The sequence below is a fragment of the Bombina bombina genome, chromosome 7 (assembly GCF_027579735.1).
Source record: "Bombina bombina isolate aBomBom1 chromosome 7, aBomBom1.pri, whole genome shotgun sequence".
Classification (NCBI taxonomy): domain Eukaryota; kingdom Metazoa; phylum Chordata; class Amphibia; order Anura; family Bombinatoridae; genus Bombina; species Bombina bombina.
In genome coordinates this window covers 414,574,031-414,593,853 of record NC_069505.1, presented here as the reverse complement: position 1 = coordinate 414,593,853, position 19,823 = coordinate 414,574,031, and the positions used below count along the sequence as shown (strand labels likewise).

Here is a 19,823-nt window from a genome sequence, read left to right as displayed (position 1 = left end):
TCCTCGGCATAAACAGGTATCTGATTACAGTTTGGGAACAGCACTTACCTGCTAAGGTTGTTAGTATTAGGGTATATGTCAAGACCTGAAGACCGGTGTGGTATTGGTATTTTAACACATATTTGCTCTAGTTTTGGCCAAAGCCACAGTATTCGGTATACACATGGTATGTATGCTGTACAACCCACAGAAACAGTTATATAGTCCTCACCTTAGAGCTTCCACAAGGTTGAGTTTAGATAAGTCATGGCAGTCCACAAATGCCTGAAGAACCTGTAGATTGAGTGCTTCCCTGGAGGAGCAGAAGAGGAGAGAAGCATCATATTTATGTTACTATTTTGTTAGTTTTTGTTTTCTGTTTCATTTTTAGTTTATATTTTGATTATTTTTTGCACATTTAGGGTTATAATGTACAGTGCCACATAAACGGGGCTATTGTTAAAGGGGGGTGATTGTATCTTTCTAACTATGTCTGTCATGCCCACATGTTTTCAATGTCAGGATCGGATCATGGGGGCTGACCACGATTCTAGGTACATCCCCCAGTCTGATTTTCCATTTCCTAAAGGGGGGAGGGAGCAGGACACAGAAAAAGTTAGAATGTTCCATGTCATCGTAAAGGCGTTTAAGCGCAATGCTTTTAGGATGCCATGGAACGTACTAATGGCGTCTAGGGGTTAAAAGATCCACAATTTACAGGGACATTAAACTCATATTATATATCTGCAGTCAAGCTCTGCATTGCAAAATACAATACTTAAAATGACATAAAACTGTTGTTCTATTAGCACAATTTGGTTTTACAAATCAAGAGCAGTTCAAGGATGCACCTCATGAAAAACCTTATGGGATTAAAATTTCTGGTCTCCTTTGTGGTGGACAGTTAGGGAAATACGTAAATAGCTGAGCGAATCAATCAGTGTACAGCATGTTGCATGATCAGATAAAATCATCATACTTAAAGGGACATCAACCCAAATGTTTCTTTTTTTTGTTTTGTTATTGAAACAAAATGTAAAATTTTTAAAAAGTTTCAAATTTACTTCTATTATCAAATGTACTGTGTTCTCATGGTATTCTTTGTTGAAGTGACACCTAGGTAGATAGTCTGCACGTGTCAGAAGCATTACATTACAGCAAACAATGCTGCCACCTAGTGCTCTTGCAATTATAGAACATTGTTAAAAGTATTCTTGCAAAACTGCTGCAATATAGTGACCCAGAATAGGGATGGGCGAATATTTTTGCAACTTTCAAAATTTAAAACAAATTTTTATACATTTTTCCCTTTGAATAGAATTTCAAATGTTTATCAAACATTCTAACATTCCAATTTTGAATACTGGTTTTTGAATTTTAATTAATACTTGGTAATATTTGTTAGAATATTCAAATTTTACGTATGCTTTCTGTTACCTATAACATTTGATTTTGAATGAATTTATGCGATTCGCAGTTCCAACATTCGATATGAATATTCATAATATATCGAATATACACATTCAAAATTCAAATTTCTATATCTGAATTATTATGAACATTTGAAATGAAATCAAAAGCAGCAATCGATTCTACAGCAAAATTCTAAATTGAAAGCAACATTCGAAAATGAAATTTGAATTTTAAAGAAATGTCATGCTTATCGATATTCAATTGTGTAAAACGAATATACAAATAAATATTTAACATTCAAATTTGATTTATCCACAATTGCCCATCCCTACTCCAGAAATGGGCACACCTATAAGCCTACCTACCTGCTTTTAATAAAGGACTATTTTTTTCATTGTATACTCTATCTGAATCATGAAAGAAATCGTTGGAGTTCCATGTCCTTTTAGGTATGAAAAAGGCACTACAGACTAGGGCATCTATTTATCAACCCGTCAACTTACTTGCATTCAACGGCACCAATACGCTCGCCTAACATCGCTGCCGCGGACCTGAATACGTTCTCCAAAGTTACCAAAAAAGCTGTCAAAAAGCTGCGCACCAAGTACGGAGCGATGAGCAGCGGACTGTTGTTAACTAACAGTCATCGATCTCACTGCTCTTCGGCTTTTTCACAGCTTTATTGGTACCCTGTCACTAAACACCCACACTATACTATACTGTTTTACCCCCTATAACGCCGCTCCCAGAGCCCACGGCAACTCTAATAAATGTATTAACCCTAAACCGCCGCTCACGAACCCTGCCGCCACCTACATTATACTTATTAACCCCTAATCTTCCGCCCCCTACACCGCCGCCACCTACATTATACTTATTAACCCCTAATCTGCCCCCCTACACCGCCGCCACCTACATTATACTTATTAACCCCTAATCTGCCCCCCTACACCGCCGCCACCTACATTATACTTATTAACCCCTAATCTGCCACCCTCTGCATTAAATTTATTAACCCCTAAACCTAAGTCTAACCCTAACCCTAACACCCAGAGGCGTAACTAGCAACCCCAGGGCCTCGGTGCAAGAATCCATGAAGTCACTCTGCATTACAACACACACACGCACACACGTATATCATAAATATAGCTTAGGGATTAGTACAGTCCATGCATAGAGTATATGCACACAAACTCAAACACAAACTCACACACACATATACAAACACACACATATATATATATATATAAAACCAAGGAAAGTGGAACAGTACTCCCAGACTGGACCAGGGACACATCACATGACCCTGAAACACTGCTCAGCTATGGTGCTATAGCACTCTCAAAAAGCTGCACTATTTCTAGAGTCACATGCAGTCTTGGCGCAGATCAGCCTGGGGGCATGTCATATTTTGACTATAATGGCCCTTTAATATTGTCTTCTAATCAAATGAACAACATTACAGAAGATACATTTGATACCAGTGCATTTTTAATTCCACTAGAAGAATTTTGCAGCATGTTTTGCTAAATTGGAATAGAAGATTTTTACATTCACACATGTTGTTAGCAGTAGAATCACATAGACCTTAACTGTCAGTGTATAGCTATCACAGATATAGCAGTTAAATTACCCAGTGCCCTAAACACACTATATAGCATTGAGAATTGGCGTTGTATAGAACAGGCTAAATATAGCTGGAGCAAATAACTGAGTGGCACAATTACATTTACTAAGATGTCTAATGTTGGGCTTATGGCAGAACAAGTATACGTCCTTAGTGAATTTGATGTTACACTATATATTAAACCCCTCAGTCTGTTCAATAAAACCATATATTTCAAATCTATCAGACGCTACAGCACCTGTTAAGAGACGCTTATCCTGTCACTATGACAACATGCATCCCCTCCTACATATAGTAAGTCATATAATATCACAAGGGATTCTTATGCTGTTTCTGACAGCATTCCATTTTCTTCTATATTACATGATGCCACCCTAGACCATATGTACAACACACACTATCACCATGGGGCTATTACATTTTTCTACCTTTCCTTTATTAATATTATGCATTGCCTAGAGCTCTGTACATTTTTAAAATAAAATAATCAGTGCTACTATAACAAATTTTGTCCAGCTGGTGCCACTCAGGCTTATGGGTGCTAAATTAATAAATTACACTGGACAAATTTCTAAGGCCACAAGTTCCCAAAAAATGCAATTTCAAAACAAATGTCCTTCTAATAGCTCAAAAATGGAGACCTGCCTGCAGATAGGTATCACTTTTTGGGGCATAACATAAGTATGTAGGCTAAGGTTGGACTCTAGCCTCATAAAATCAAATGAAGTTGCCTGAAAATAATAGTACGTGAAAACTTTTTATGACATTTGTTAAATAGACAGCAAATTCTAACATTGAGCTGGGAAGGGGACGGTGTCCAGACCAGAATCCTTATTTGGAGGAGCTGCTATGTTTTAAACAGTCTGTTCTGAGGGCTGAGGCCATACGCGGCTCTGCATTTCCTGCTGCTTTGCCCCCTAATGCAGGTTTGTCTTTATGACAATTCAGCGCGGCTCTCCCATCTCTGCACAGCCGGGCAGGTGCAGGGTTTGAGCAGTGCAGTCTCTGTAGCCCATTCTCCTCCCTCACCCAGATTTACATGGTTACGCTGCCTCAGATTATAGTTTATAGTGCTAGCTGTACAATCACATCGCAGTCGCACTACAAGCAGGCTGTGTGTGCCCCCCATCACCTGATCTGTCACGACTCCTTCGCCTGGAACTCCAGCTGCCTACCTTTCTTAAATCACATGATCACGGCAGTGACATAGTCCTCCTGCCAATTTCACACGTTCTGGTTGTGTGACACTCGATTTGTTGCTTTACTCCACACGGTCTACCTGGTGTTCTGCATAAATCAGTGACTCACTACACTACTGACTACACGTGCAGTCAGTCAGGAGGAGCTAATGTGAGCGACAAAGCTGCTTAGTTCCGGGAAAGTTGAAACATTAAACAAGCAAAACATTTTTTTTTAAAAAACACGCAAAAGAAAAGTATTTTAATGTGCTGAAGCTGGGGGGCCCACCTGAGGGGCAGACCTCAGGGGCCCGGTCGCAGTCGTGACTTCTACACCACCGGTTGTTCCACCCTGCTAACACCCCCTAACTTAAATATAATTTAAATAAATCTAAATAAATATTCCTATCATTAACTAAATTATTCCTATTTAAAACTAAATACCTATAAAATAAACCCCAAGCTAGCTACAATATAACTAATAGTTACATTGTAGCTATCTTAGGGTTTATTTTTATTTTACAGGCAAGTTTGTATTTATTTTAACTAGATACAATAGTTATTAACTATTTAATAACTTCCTAGTTAAAATAAATACATATATACCTGTTAAATATAACCTAACCTAAGTTACAATTACACTATAATTAAATTATTTCCCTAAATTAAATACAATTAAAGGGACAGTCAAGTCCAAAAAAAACTTTCATGATTTAAATAGAGAATGTAATTTTAAACAACTTTCCAATTTACTTTTATCACCAATTTTGCTTTGTTCTCTTGGTATTCTTAGTTGAAAGCTAAAACTAGGAGGTTCATATGCTAATTTCTTAGACTTTGAAGACTGCCTCTAATCTGAATGCATTTTAACCACTAGAGGGCATTAGTTCATGAGTTTCATATAGATAACATTGAGCTCATGCACAGGAAGTTACCCAGGAGTGAGCACTGATTGGCTAAAATGGATGTCTGACAAAGAACTGAAATAAGGGGGCAGTTTGCAGAGGCACTAAATTACAGAAAATAAACAAATTACAAGATTTTTAAACTAATTACACCTAATCTAATCCCCCTAACAAAATAAAAAAAAACTCCCAAAATAAAAAGCCCTACCCTACACTAAATTACAAATAGCCCTTAAAAGGGCCTTTTGTGGGGCAATGCCCCAAAGTAATCAGCTCTTTTACCTGTAAAAAAAAAATAAATTACAACCCCCCAACATTAAAACCCACCACCCACACAACCAACCCTACTCTAAAACCCACCCAATCCCCCCTTAAAAAAAACAACACTAACCCCTTGAAGATCACCCTACCGTGAGAAGTCTTCACCCAACCGGGCCGAAGTCCTCAGCGAATCTGGCAGAAGTGGTCCTCCAGACCGGCAGAAGTGGTCCTCCAGACGGGCAGAAGTCTTCATCCAGACAGCATCTTCTATCTTCATCCATCCGGCGCGGAGCGGCTCCATCTTCTAGACATCCAACGTGGAGCATCTTCTTCATCCGACGTCTTCTTGAACAATGACGGTTCCTTTAAGTGACGTCATCCAGGATGGCGTCCCTTCAATTCCGATTGGCTGATCTATCAGCCAATCAGAATTAAGTTAGGAAAAATCCTATTGGCTGATGTAATCAGCCAATAGGATTGAAGTTCAATCCTATTGGCTGATCCAATCAGCCAATAGGATTTAGCTCGCATTCTATTGGCTGTTCTAATTAAGGCTGTACCTTAATTCTGATTGGCTGATAGAATTCTATCAGCCAATCGGAATTGAAGGGACGCCATCTTGGATGACATCACTTAAAGGAACCGTCATTGTTCAAAAAGATGTCGTCAGAAGAGGATGCTACACGTCAGATGTCTAGAAGATGGAGCTGCTTCGCGCCGGATGGATGAAGATAGAAGATGCCGTCTGGAGGACCACTTCTGCCGGATTCGTTGAGGACTTCGGTCTGGTTGGGTGAAGACTTCACACGGTAGGGTAATCTTCAAGGGGTTAGTGTTAGGTTTTTTTAAGGGGGGATTGGGTGGGTTTTAGAGTATGGTTGGTTGTGTGGGTAGTGGGTTTTAATGTGGGGGGGGGGTTGTAATTTTTTTTACAGGTAAAAGAGCAGATTACTTTGGGGCAATGCCCCACAAAAGGCTCTTTTAAGGGCTATTTGTAATTTAGTGTAGGGTAGGGCTTTTTTTTATTTTGGGGGGGCTTTTTTATTTTGTTAGGGGGATTAGATTAGGTGTAATTAGTTTAAAAATCTTGTAATTTGTTTATTATTTTCTGTAATTTAGTGTTTGTTTTTTGTACTTTAGATAATTTTATTTAATTGTATTTAATTGTATTTAGTTTAGAGAATTTGTTTAATTATAGTGTAGTGTTAGGTGTTAATGTAACTTAGGTTAGGTTTTATTTTACAGGTCAATTTGTATTTATTTTAGCTAGGTAGTTAGTAAATAGTTAATAACTATTTAATAACTATTCTACCTAGTTAAAATAAATTCAAACTTGCCTGTAAAATAAAAATAAACCCTAAGCTAGATACAATGTAACTATTAGTTATATTGTAGCTAGCTTAGGATTTATTTTATAGGTAAGTGTTACAGAAGCATTAGTTATTTTGTTGTGAAGAAACTTATTTCCCAGCAGCAATGCCTGAACCAGCCAAGCCAGCGCCTAAGAAGGGCTCCAAGAAAACTGTAACAAGTATCATTTCATAAAGGGTTAACTCTGTTCAGTTTTGAGAAAACTATTTTCTGAGGCAGGTTTCCTAGCATATTGTGTACTGTAATTAAGTTTGTGATAAGCATTCACTGCTAGGTGATAAGAAGGACTCAATTGTTTTCTTGTGTGTACTTGTTATCTGCGGTGGCCTGTCCAAGGGCTTTGTCTAAATGTGTGATGGGGGATTTTATGCTTCCCCCCCTGGGAGTGCCCTGTGTGCATGTAACCTAAATAAAAAGCAGGCTGGGCATCCCAGTCCTCAGTTCTTGGTTGTCCCTCAATCGCAGCGTTGACTCGTTTTTGTGGGCAGAAGGGTATCCTAGCTGTACTACAGCTAAGGGGGATTATTCTACATTTGCGAGACTCATATAGAATACTATGGAAAGCAGTTTCTCCCCTCTTCAGCAATAGGAATCCAGGCTACTAAGCGGTCCATCTCTCAGCGAGACTAAGGGTAACCGTAACATTTGGCGGCAGCGGTGGGATTTTTCCTGGATTTCCTAGGAGAGGTACAGAACGGATGGAGAGCGCTTACGAAAAATTGAAGCGTACAACCCTAAAGGATTTACTTGAAAGCAGAGGGGGGTACGCCAGCAACCGGCCGAGGAGAGAGCTGATCGCAGAATTGACCGAACTGGATCAGAGCTTCACAATGGCGGAAACACCGACCACGATTAGTGACGAAAAAACCAGGATTGTTCGGGAGAGGCTCTCACTGTACGGGCCGAACCCCTCCATGGAATTGGTACAGCAGTTGATGGCGGAAGCGGACAAGGATATACGAGAGACTCGAGCCCACGAACTCAACCTAGCGAACGCACACCGCAATGCTGAAGCCCCGCAGGTAATCATCCCTGTCGAAAATGCTGGGAGGCCCAAGATACCCTATGCGGCATTTCGACCCTTCCTAGAGAGCGAGACAGGGATTGATGAATATTTGGCGGACTTCGAAAGGCAATGTGCCCTGCACCAGATTCCCAACAGGGAGTGGCCCACGATATTGTCTGGGAAACTATCCGGGCGAGCCCTGGAAGCCTTTCGTACTCTGGGTGCTGAGGAAGTGACACAGTATGAGCTAGTTAAGGAGACACTGTTGCGACGGTACGCAGTAACTCCGGACGCGTATCGCCGACAGTTTCGGGGCACGAAAAAGAAGCCTAACGATACCCATATGGAATGGGCGCACCGAATGCGGAGAGCGGCAAATCACTGGATGAGCGGAAGTAAAGCGGTGACTGGTGAGGAAATTTTACAATTGTTTCTCTTAGAACATTTTTATAATGGCATGGAACAGCAAGGGAAGGAATGGCTGCGAGACAGGCGACCTTCTACCTTAGAAGAAGCAGCCAAATTGGCCGATGAACATTATGACTCCCGTCTTCACGAACCCAGAGAGGTTTACCGTGCACCCCCTCGTGCTGAATTCCGAGCCCCGGTGCCTGCAGGGCCCCCCCAACACTCAGGACCACCCAATAACAGCTCTGAGCGTCCCAGACCGACTTGCCACCGATGCAAGCAACCAGGGCATTTCATGGCTAGCTGCCCCCTTAATACGCACCAGACACCCAGGAATTACAATTACCCCTCTGGGGCATATCGTCCGGCCCGGACCCTCTGTGTTAACCAAGAGGCCCCTATGGAGGAATATTTGGGGCCGCTTCACGAGGCGGACCCTGTATATGCTGCCTCAGATAACCGCCAGCACCATCGGCAGAAGGTATGGCTCGAGGGGCGATCTACCGAGGGATTGAGAGACACAGGGGCTACTATCACGCTGGTACAGAGTCATTTGGTGCCGGAGCACAAGCGATCTGGACAGACTGTGGCCGTTAGAGTGGCGGGGGGGGATGTGTACAAAATTACAACAGCTAAAGTGCATCTTGATTGGGGAGCGGGAAAGGGGGCTGTGAACGTGGGCATAATGGATAATTTACCTGCCGAAGTACTACTGGGCAATGATTTGGGCCCCATGACTTCTGCCTATGCTCCAGTATGCAACAACGAGGCGGACCCAGTGACTACACGGGCCCAAGCCCGGACGGAGCGAGAACTCTCACCAGTGCGGGAGACACAGGTAAGACCTACCCCGACATTGCCTGACATGTTAGGCCCCATACCCTGGGACACCCCAGATGCTTTCGAGACAGAGTCTAAGACTGACCCGACCTTACAAAAGTACCGGGAACGAGCAGAGACCGGAGGGGGCGGGGCAGATAATGAAACATTCTTATGGGAAAAAGGGAAACTATACCGCTGGACAGAGAAAAGGGGACAGCGTAGGCGACAGCTGGTAGTGCCCCACAAATACCGTCAAGAAATCCTCAAGATAGGCCATGACATCCCCTTAGCAGGCCACCTAGCTGTAACCCGTACCCTACACCGCATTACTCACACGTTCTTTTGGCCAGGGGTACACGCCGACGTTAGAACTTACTGTAACACCTGCGATGTGTGTCAACGAGTAGGAAGGCGAGGCGATCACCCTAAAGCCCATCTAGTAAATATGCCCATTGTAGAGGAACCCTTCAGCCGGGTTGCTATTGACCTAGTGGGACCACTGGCTACCCCTAGTCCCTCCGGTAAGCGCTACATTCTTACCGTAGTGGACTACGCTACCAGGTACCCAGAGGCTGTCGCCCTATCCAACATACAAGCGGATACGGTAGCGAATGCACTAGTACAGGTGTTCTCCCGGGTAGGATTTCCAAAAGAAATCCTATCCGACCGAGGCACCCAATTTACGGCTGAATTGACCCAACAACTCTGGCAGGTTTGCAAAATTAAGTCCCTCCTGAGCTCCCCATACCACCCCCAGACGAACGGGCTGTGTGAGAGGTTCAATGGGACCCTCAAGCAAATGCTCAAGACGTTCACTCAGGAATACCGAGACTGGGAACGCTTCCTGCCGCACCTCCTTTTTGCTTATCGGGAGGTGCCCCAGGAAACGACAGGGTTCTCTCCCTTCGAGTTGCTCTACGGAAGAAAGGTACGGGGACCCCTAAACCTGATCCGGGAGCACTGGGAGGGAGAGATGGAGACTGACGGTGTCCCCATTGTGCCATACGTGCTGGAACTCAGGGACCGAATGGAGCAATTAGCCAAATCCGTGCGGGCTAATCTCCAGTCGGCCCAGAGAAGACAGAAAGTATGGTACGATCGGGGGGCCCGAAAGAGAATCTTTACCATAGGACAAAAGGTGTTAGTACTTAAGCCGGTGAAGACAGACAAATTGCAGGCGTCCTGGCAGGGCCCCTACCAGATCGTAGAGAAAAGGGGAGACACCACTTATGTGATAGCTAGCTGCCACGACAACAATCTTAGAAAGACATTCCATGTAAACATGCTCAAGGAATATTTTGAGCGACCAGAGAACGTGACGGCCGTATGTTGTTCCCCTCAGGAAGGCCCCGACAGTCTACCCATTCCAGACCTATTAGAAAAGAGTCTCCCCACAGGTATAGTGGCTCAGGTTCAGATAGGAGACCGACTTAGCCCCACTCAACCAACTCCTACAGTCCAAACACCTCACCTTATCCCCGAAGCAGTTAGGATAGGAATGAAGAAGGAGATCGATGAGATGCTCCAACTCGGGGTAATTGAGCCCTCCGATAGTCCCTGGGCCTCCCCAGTTGTCTTGGTGCCCAAGAAAGATGGGACCACCCGGTTCTGCGTAGACTATCGGAGGCTCAATGAAAAGACCGTGACGGACGCTTACCCTATGCCCAGGGTAGACGAGCTACTCGATCGTATAGCCAGGGGAAATTACCTGACCACTATTGACCTCTGCAAAGGTTACTGGCAGATTCCCCTGGCCCCGGAGGCTATCCCCAAGTCGGCATTCGTCACCCCATTCGGCTTATATCAGTTTAGGGTAATGCCGTTTGGGATGAAGAATGCCCCAGCTACATTCCAGCGCTTGGTGGATAGGCTCCTGGATGGCTTCCAGAGTTTTGCTTGCGCCTACCTGGACGACATAGCGATCCACAGTGAGTCATGGGAGGACCACTTAGCTCACATAGGAATGGTTCTGGATCAGATCCGGGCTGCTGGCCTGACTCTGAAGCCAGAAAAATGCCACTTTGGGATGGCCGAGGTACAGTACCTGGGTCACCGGGTGGGGTGTGGAAAGCAGCGACCAGAGCCGGCCAAGATAGAAGCTGTCGCCAATTGGCCCACCCCCATCACTAAGACTCAGGTCCTAGCCTTCCTGGGCACGGCAGGGTACTATAGACGGTTCGTACCAGACTACAGCACACTTGCCAAACCCCTGACTGACTTGACCAAGAAGAACTTACCTCGACAGGTCCTGTGGTCTCCCCACTGTGAAACGGCTTTCCAGGCTCTCAAAAATGCTCTAATTAACGCTCCTGTCTTGGCGGCTCCAGCCCTTAACAAACGTTTTATCGTCCACACAGATGCTTCCATGTTCGGGCTGGGAGCCGTCCTCAGCCAAGTAGGCGAAGATGGAGGGGAGCATCCAGTTGCCTACATCAGCCGGAAGCTCCTGCCCCGCGAAGTCAGCTATGCAGCGGTCGAAAAGGAGTGTTTGGCTTTGGTGTGGGCATTAAAGAAATTGACTCCCTATTTATATGGGCAGGAGTTCACTCTGGTCACCGACCATAACCCGTTGGTGTGGCTGAACCGGGTCTCTGGAGATAATGGCAGGCTATTACGTTGGAGTTTATCGTTGCAACCCTTCAATTTCACCATTACTTACAGACCTGGGAAACAGAATGGCAACGCCGACGGGTTGTCCAGACAAACCGACCTCAGCCCCGCATAACCAGCGGTCTGGACAGCCTTAGTCTGCCCCGAAAAGGGGTCAGACCGTGTCTGCCAGAGTGTTCCACAGAAAGGGAGCACTGTTACAGAAGCATTAGTTATTTTGTTGTGAAGAAACTTATTTCCCAGCAGCAATGCCTGAACCAGCCAAGCCAGCGCCTAAGAAGGGCTCCAAGAAAACTGTAACAAGTATCATTTCATAAAGGGTTAACTCTGTTCAGTTTTGAGAAAACTATTTTCTGAGGCAGGTTTCCTAGCATATTGTGTACTGTAATTAAGTTTGTGATAAGCATTCACTGCTAGGTGATAAGAAGGACTCAATTGTTTTCTTGTGTGTACTTGTTATCTGCGGTGGCCTGTCCAAGGGCTTTGTCTAAATGTGTGATGGGGGATTTTATGCTTCCCCCCCTGGGAGTGCCCTGTGTGCATGTAACCTAAATAAAAAGCAGGCTGGGCATCCCAGTCCTCAGTTCTTGGTTGTCCCTCAATCGCAGCGTTGACTCGTTTTTGTGGGCAGAAGGGTATCCTAGCTGTACTACAGCTAAGGGGGATTATTCTACATTTGCGAGACTCATATAGAATACTATGGAAAGCAGTTTCTCCCCTCTTCAGCAATAGGAATCCAGGCTACTAAGCGGTCCATCTCTCAGCGAGACTAAGGGTAACCGTAACAGTAAGTATTTAGTTTTAAATAGGAATAATTTATTTAATGATAGGAATATTTATTTAGATTTATTTAAATTATATTTAAGTTAGGGGGTGTTAGGGTTAGACTTAGGTTTAGGGGTTAATAACTTTAATATAGTGGCGGCGGTGTAGGGGGGGCAGAGTAGGGGTTAATAAATATAATGTAGGTGTCGGCGGTGTAGGGGGCGGCAGATTAGGGGTTAATAAGTATAATGTAGGTGGCGGCGGTGTAGGGGGCGGCAGATTAGGGGTTATTAAGTATAATGTAGGTGGCGGCGGTGTAGGGGGGCAGATTAGGGGTGTTTAGACTCGGGGTACATGTTAGGTGTAAACGTTACCATAGGAATCAATGGGATATCGGGCAGCAGCGAACATAAGCTTTTGCTGCTTTCAGACTCCCATTGTTTCCTATGGCATCCACCGCCTCCAGGATTGAAAACCAGGTACGCTGGGCCGGAATAGTGGCGAGCGTACCTGGTAGAAATTTGATAACTAGCAAAAGTAGTCAGATTGTGCCAAATTTGCATTTGGAACATCTGTAATGATGCAAGCATCGATCTGTATCGGTGGATCGTATGTTACGTCACAAAATTCTACTTTTGCCGGTCTGTAGGGTTTGATAACTAAGGGGAATCAGGCTCGCCACAAATACGCTGTGGAATTCCAGTGTATTTGCGGTTGACGGCTTGATAAATAGATGCCTAGGGATGAGCGAATGTTTGCAACATTTGAAAAATTAAACAAATTTTAACATATTTGTTAGTTTGTTTCGAATTTTGTACAACATTCCAACTTTTTTTAATGTAATAGTATTTCTAATGCTGTCTAAATATATTCAATATTCAAAACAGAACATTTAAATCTATATATTTGTATCTATTATGTATCAATTTACTAAATTCCCTACTACATGGAAGTATTGATCTTCTGAATAGTATTTGTTAAATCGAATGTTACATTTGAAATTTCAAATGTGGATATTTGCTGTATTTATGAACATTCGAAAAAGAAAGAAAACCGGAAATAACATTCGAATACAGAATTTTAATGGATTTTTGTTCTTAACATACGATTCTTCAAAACGAATGTCCACAGGACTATTTGTTCTACCAAGCGAATTACACTTTCAGCACAATCATCCGTCACTACTGCAGACACTCTGATGGGAGTGGAAATTTACTTTTCAATGGTAATTTACAGCAATAGCAGATGAGGAGATTATAGGTTATAGCTTCACTTTAATGACGTCTCTCTAATTAACATGTACAAAAGCTGGTAAGAGGCAAATGACTGTAATTAAAGGGACAGTAAACACCTTGTAATTACTAGACATTTCTGTTGTGTTTCTATAGAATGAAATATCAGCTAAGTCTTAACATTTGCAAAACAAATTAACATTCTTTAGTCTGCAGACAACAATGTTAGCCACTGCCATTATGTTAGTAAGAAATGTGTTGTTTTGTAGATGCTATCAGTTAAAGAACCTTTAAATACAGTAGATTTGCATAATCCATGAATGCACAATAAAAAGACAACTGTGCTGTATTCTACGGCACCAATACGCTCGCCTAACAGTGCCTAACATCGCGGCCGCAGACCTGAATACGCTCTCCATATTTATCAAAAAAGCTGTCAAAAAGCCGCGCACCAAGTACGGGGCGATGAGCAGCGGACTGTTGTTAACTAACAGTCATCGATCTCGCTGCTATTCGGCTTTTTCCCAGCTTTATTTATATCCTGTCACTAAACACCGCCACTATACTAAAATGTTTAACCCCTATCCTGCTGCTCCCGGACCCCACCGTACCTCTAATAAAGTTATTAATCCCTATCCCGCTGCTCCCGGAGCCCACCACAACTCTAATAAAGTTATTAACCCCTACCCCGTCGCTCCCGGAGCCCACCGCAATTCTAATAAAGTTATTAACCCCTATCCTGCCACTCCCGGAGCCCACCGCAACTCTAATAAAGTTATTAACCCCTATCCCGCCGCTCCCGTAGCCCATCTCAACTCTAATAAAGTTATTAACCCCTATCCTGCCGCTCCCGGAGCCCACCGCAACTCTAATAAAGTTATTAACCCCTATCCCGCCGCTCCCGGAGCCCTCCACAACTAAATAAATGTATTAACCCCTAAACCCCTGGCCTCCCACATCACTACCACTTACTAAACCTATTAACCCCTAAACCGCCAGCCCCCCACATCGCCGTAAACTAAATTAAGCTATTAACCCCTAAACCTAACAACCCGCTAACTTTACATTAAATATTAACTCATCCCTATCTTATAATACATTTAACTTACCTTTAGAACTAAAATAAACTATATTAAACTATTAATTAACTTACCCTTACTATTATACTAAAATTACATTAAACTATATAAAACTATTAATTAACCTACCCTAACTATTATACTAAAATTACATTAAACTACAAATTAAATTAACTATATTACATATTTAAAAACCTAACCCTACTCAAATTATTTAAATCTACTATAATCTACTATATTACTAAGTTACAAAAAACTAACAACTAAGTTACACAAAATAAAAAACACTGTTACAAAAAAAATAAACACTAAATTACACAAAATAAAAAATAAATGATCAAATATTTAAACTAATTATACCTAATCTAATAGCCCTATGAAAATAAAAAAGCCCCCCCAAAATAAAAAAAACCTAGCCTACAATAAACTACCAATGGCCCTTAAAAGGGCCTTTTAACGGGACATTGCCCCAAAGAAATCAGCTCTTTTACCTGTAAAAAAAAATACAAACAACCCCTCCAACAGTAAAACCCACCACCCACACAACCAAACCCCGCAAATAAAATTATATCTAAAAAAACCTAAGCTCCCCATTGCCTTGAAAAAGGCATTTGGATGGGCATTGCCCTTAAAAGGGCATTTAGTTCTTTTTCCGCCCAAAGTACCTAATCTAAAATTAAAACCCACCCAATAAACCATTAAAAAACCTAACACTAACCCCCGAAGATCCACTTACAGTTTTTGAAGACCCGACATCCATCCTCAATGAAGCGGCAGAAGTCCTCAGCGAAACCGGCAGAAGTCTTCATCCAAGCGGGCCGAAGTCTTCATCCAAGCCGGCAGATGTCTTCATCCAGAAAGCAGCTTCTATCTTCAGCCATCCGGCATGGAGCGGCTCCATCTTCAAGACATCCGGCGTGGACCATCCTCTTCTTCCGACGTCTTCTGGAACAATGAAGTTTCCCTTTAAATTACATCATCCAAGATGGCGTCCCTTACATTTCGATTGGCTGATAGAATCCTATCAGCCAATAGGAATTAAGGTGGAAAAAATCCTATTGGCTGTTGCAATCAGCCAATAGGATTGAGCTTTCATCCAATTGGCTGATCCAATCAGCCAATAGGATTGAGGTCGCATTCTATTGGCTATTCCAATCAGCCAATAGAATGCAAGCTCAATCATAATGGCTGATTTGATCAGCCAATAGGATGAAAGCTCAATCCTATTGGCTGATTGCAACAGCCAATAGGATTTTTTCCACCTTAATTCCTATGGAATGTAAGGGACGCCATCTTGGATGATGCCATTTAAAGGGAAACTTCATTGTTCAGAAGACGTCATCAGAAGAGGATGCTCCGCGCCGGATGTCTTGAAGATGGCGCCGCTCCTCGCCGGATGGATGAAGACTTCTGCCGGCTTGGATGAAGACTTTGGCCCGCTTGGATGAAGACTTCTGTCAGCTTTGCTGAGGACTTCTGCCGCTTCGTTGAGCTTGGATATGGGGTCTTCAAAAATTGTACTGCTGGTGCAATGATAAATGCTGAGAGCGTATGTTGTGTGCATTTATCGATGTGCAGCGGACATGATCCAATATATCAGATCATGTCCGCTCGCAACATAATAAATATGCCCCTTAGTCTGAATTTTAAATGAGCAGTAGATTTTTTTATGACAAATTTAAAAAGAAAATTCAATTTGACAGCCCCCTGCATCTTGTGAGAGCGATCAGCCAATCACAGACTCATATACACTGGTAACTCTTGCACATGCTCAGTAGGTGTTGGTGCCTCAGAAAGTGTGTTTATAAAAAGACTATGCACAATTTGATAATGGAAGTAAATGGGAAAGATTTTTAAAACTGCTGCTCTCTCTGAATCATGAAAGTCTAATTTTCACTTTTAGTGTCTCTTTCAGTTAGAGAATGACAAGATGCATACACACCTCCTAACTGTCTGCATCCTGCAGGATGTATAGCCCACTACCTGCCAGTAGCCCCTCAGTGTCCTGTTTTTAAGGGACTGACCAAGCCATACAGACAGTCTTCCCAAAAAGGGTCGGGCCCCACCTACAACCAATCAAAACTGTTGCTTGATTGGATTGGAATGTCCTTGAATAACTTATATTAGTAGAACAACATCTCTATTCTAGTTGAAAAGCGTATGAAATGGTTTACCTAAAAAAACTCCAATGATTCTTAAAACTATTACTATCATAAACGGACATGAAACTCTAAGGGGTAGATTTATCATAGTGCGAGCGGACATGATACAATGTAGTGTATCATGTCCGCTGCACATTGATAAATGCAGACAGCATACGTTCATCTTGTGAACTGCTGGTGCAATGCCGCCCCCTGCAGATTTGCGGCCAATCGGCCACTAGCAGGGGGTGTCAATCAACCCAATCGTATTCGATCGGGTTGATTTCTGTCCACTGCCTCAGAGCAGGCGGGCAAGTTATGGAGCAGCGGTCTTTAGACCGCTGCTTCATAATTTCTGTTTCCGGCGAGCCTAAAAGCTTGCGCGGAAACAGGGGAATCAAGCTCCATTCGGAGCATAAATATTTGGCCCCTAAATGTTTATTTCATTATTGAGAAAATAATTTTTTAACAACTTTCTAATTTACTTCTATTATTTAATTTGCTTTGTTTTCTTAGGGGCCAATTTATTAATGCTTCAACTGATAATACGCTGAAATCTCGCGTTAAATTAGATGCAAAGATTTGTTGTAGTTAACAAACATCAAGATCGTCAAATGTTGAAATGTGTGACGTAATATACGCTCCTGCAATATCAATCCGACGCAGATCGATGCTTGTTTTATTCGAGCGGAATACTGATCATCACATTTGACTCTATTTGACCCTCTTGCCAATTTACAACATTTTTAACAGGTAAGCTTGCGTCTATTCCGAAAAAGCATACCTATCGTTCGATGATGCAAGACAATGAAGCAAAATAAATAATAAAAGTAAATTAGGGAGATGTTAGCCTATATATGGGTTATGTTACATCTGTCTCTCATTACAAGGCAACAATATTATTGCTCCAAATTTGGTGCGAAGTATTGCTTGAAATTTGGTGCACTAGTAGATATAGGGATAAAAATGAAATAAATACATTGCATAATATAGCCAACTTTCTTTTTTTGGATAAATCTATTTGCACCATGTTTAATACATGTAATACAAGTCCCATTCTCCACTTCGCACCAAATTTGACGCAATACTCAAACTCCTAAACAACCCACAAACTAGAAAAGTTTTCCATCACGTCTTATTGGTAAATGCATGATCACGTGATTAATGAAATCAGCCAATTTCATTGAAATATACATTTTAAACTATAAATAAAAAAAAATAAAAAAAAGAGAGAAGCGCTCAACCTGAGAACGAACAATAGCATAATAGCTTGTTCTATAGCTAGTTACCACCCAAGAAGCAGCCTCTTTTTTGCTCAACATGTGCCTTTCACAGAGAAGAACTTTCCTGAAGCATATCAGTCTGATCCTGACTTCACAGTACAGTCCAGCCCCGAAATACCAGGCAATCCCTCTCTGAACGATTTGACGAATCAAATTGCTCGATACTTGTGTCATTGATCACTCATCAGAACTTGTAAGTGCCATTTGTTACATTGTGTATTATACTTTGAAAGTATGTATATGTGAAATTAGTATTAAAGATAAACATTGATGATGACATTAGGCCACACCGTGTAATATTTCTGACAATGATTTTAATAATCAAATGATGTTTGATTCAATATAATCTTAAACTGATAGCTCAAAGGGATAGACTACCTAACATTAAACTGTCAGGAATCAGATACAGCAGAAATTAAAATCACCTCTTTACTGGCATGCTATTTTCAGTGTTTTTCTTCCTTCTCTTGAATTTAATTTTCATTTAGAAATGTTATCTTATATGCCAGCCCATTTTATAACACCTGTGTAGGGGTGGTGTCTCAAACTAGACTGCAATCAGGAGGGGTTACACAGATGCAGAGAGAAAACTGGCCCAGCTCTTAAAATTTCCATTGATTGCAAAGAAATAGATATGATACCCTAATTACGTTATATTCACAATTATTCTTGCTCAGAATAATTATATATTTACACTATATACAGTACATATAGTGGTATAACTAAACACAGAGAAATGAAAGATAACATTGTTTAGAACAAAAAAAAGGAATTTATGGACATGAAAATATGTTTGCAAAATATTTGACATAACACACACACACACACACACATATATATATATATATATATATATATACATACACAAGTATGTGCAGATATATGTACAAATTCTAGCATTAAAAATCATTTTAAAAAAAAAGAAAAAAACAGGAGATAGGCATATCATGATTTATAGAAATACAAATATACATTAATGTATGTGAAAATATCATATATCAGATTTTTTGTATAACAAATAAATAAAAAAATTACTTTCTATGAGATATTATTGTTTGTTCAGGTATAATCTAGCTATTTCTTGGACATTAACAGATGAAAAATAAAAGATTAGTGTTAGAGAAATGTGCTTGTTCATGGACAGTAATGAAATGGTATAAAAAGTTGGAAAAAAAACAAAATATCTGCTACATCGATGACTCTTATTTATCAACAGTCCGATACTTGACATGCATGTTTTTTGACAGACTTTATTAATAAATAAGGCCGTCGTATGTAGATTTGTGGCAATAATGTCTGGCGAGTGTATTGACTCCAGCGAATGCGTTGAGATTAATGCAATGATAAATCGGCCCCTTAATGTGTAATGAAGATGATTCTGGAAGAGGCATTGATGATATAGAGCTACTGAATGCTAGAGGTAGTGTGCACAGCGAGGATTGGGGTTACAGTAGACAAAGTGGGACATATGAACTAAACAAGAAATGGATTAAGGTTCTGATACATAAGTGAGGCTGTGGGCAGGAGGGGATTATAGTAGACAAAGTGGGACATATGAATTAGCCAAGGAATGGATGAAGGTTCTGATATATAAGTGAGGCTGTGGGCATTACAGTAGACAAAGTGGGACATATGTATCAAAACTTTCAACCTTCCTTCACTAATTCATATGTCCCACGTTGTCTACTGTAATGCCCACAGCCTCACTTATGTATCAGAACTTTTATCCATTCCTTGACTAAT

General features: G+C 41.7%; 1 protein-coding gene across 1 annotated transcript in view; it reads right to left on the bottom strand.

Moving 5' to 3' along the window:
* Positions 1–19,823, bottom strand: part of CYTH4 (cytohesin 4) — a 150,778-nt gene that overhangs the window by 72,364 nt on the left and 58,591 nt on the right. Inside the window, exon 6 of the mRNA XM_053721226.1 lies at positions 212–292. Coding sequence (XP_053577201.1) covers positions 212–292 — 81 coding nt within the window. The remainder of the gene's footprint in view (positions 1–211; positions 293–19,823) is intronic.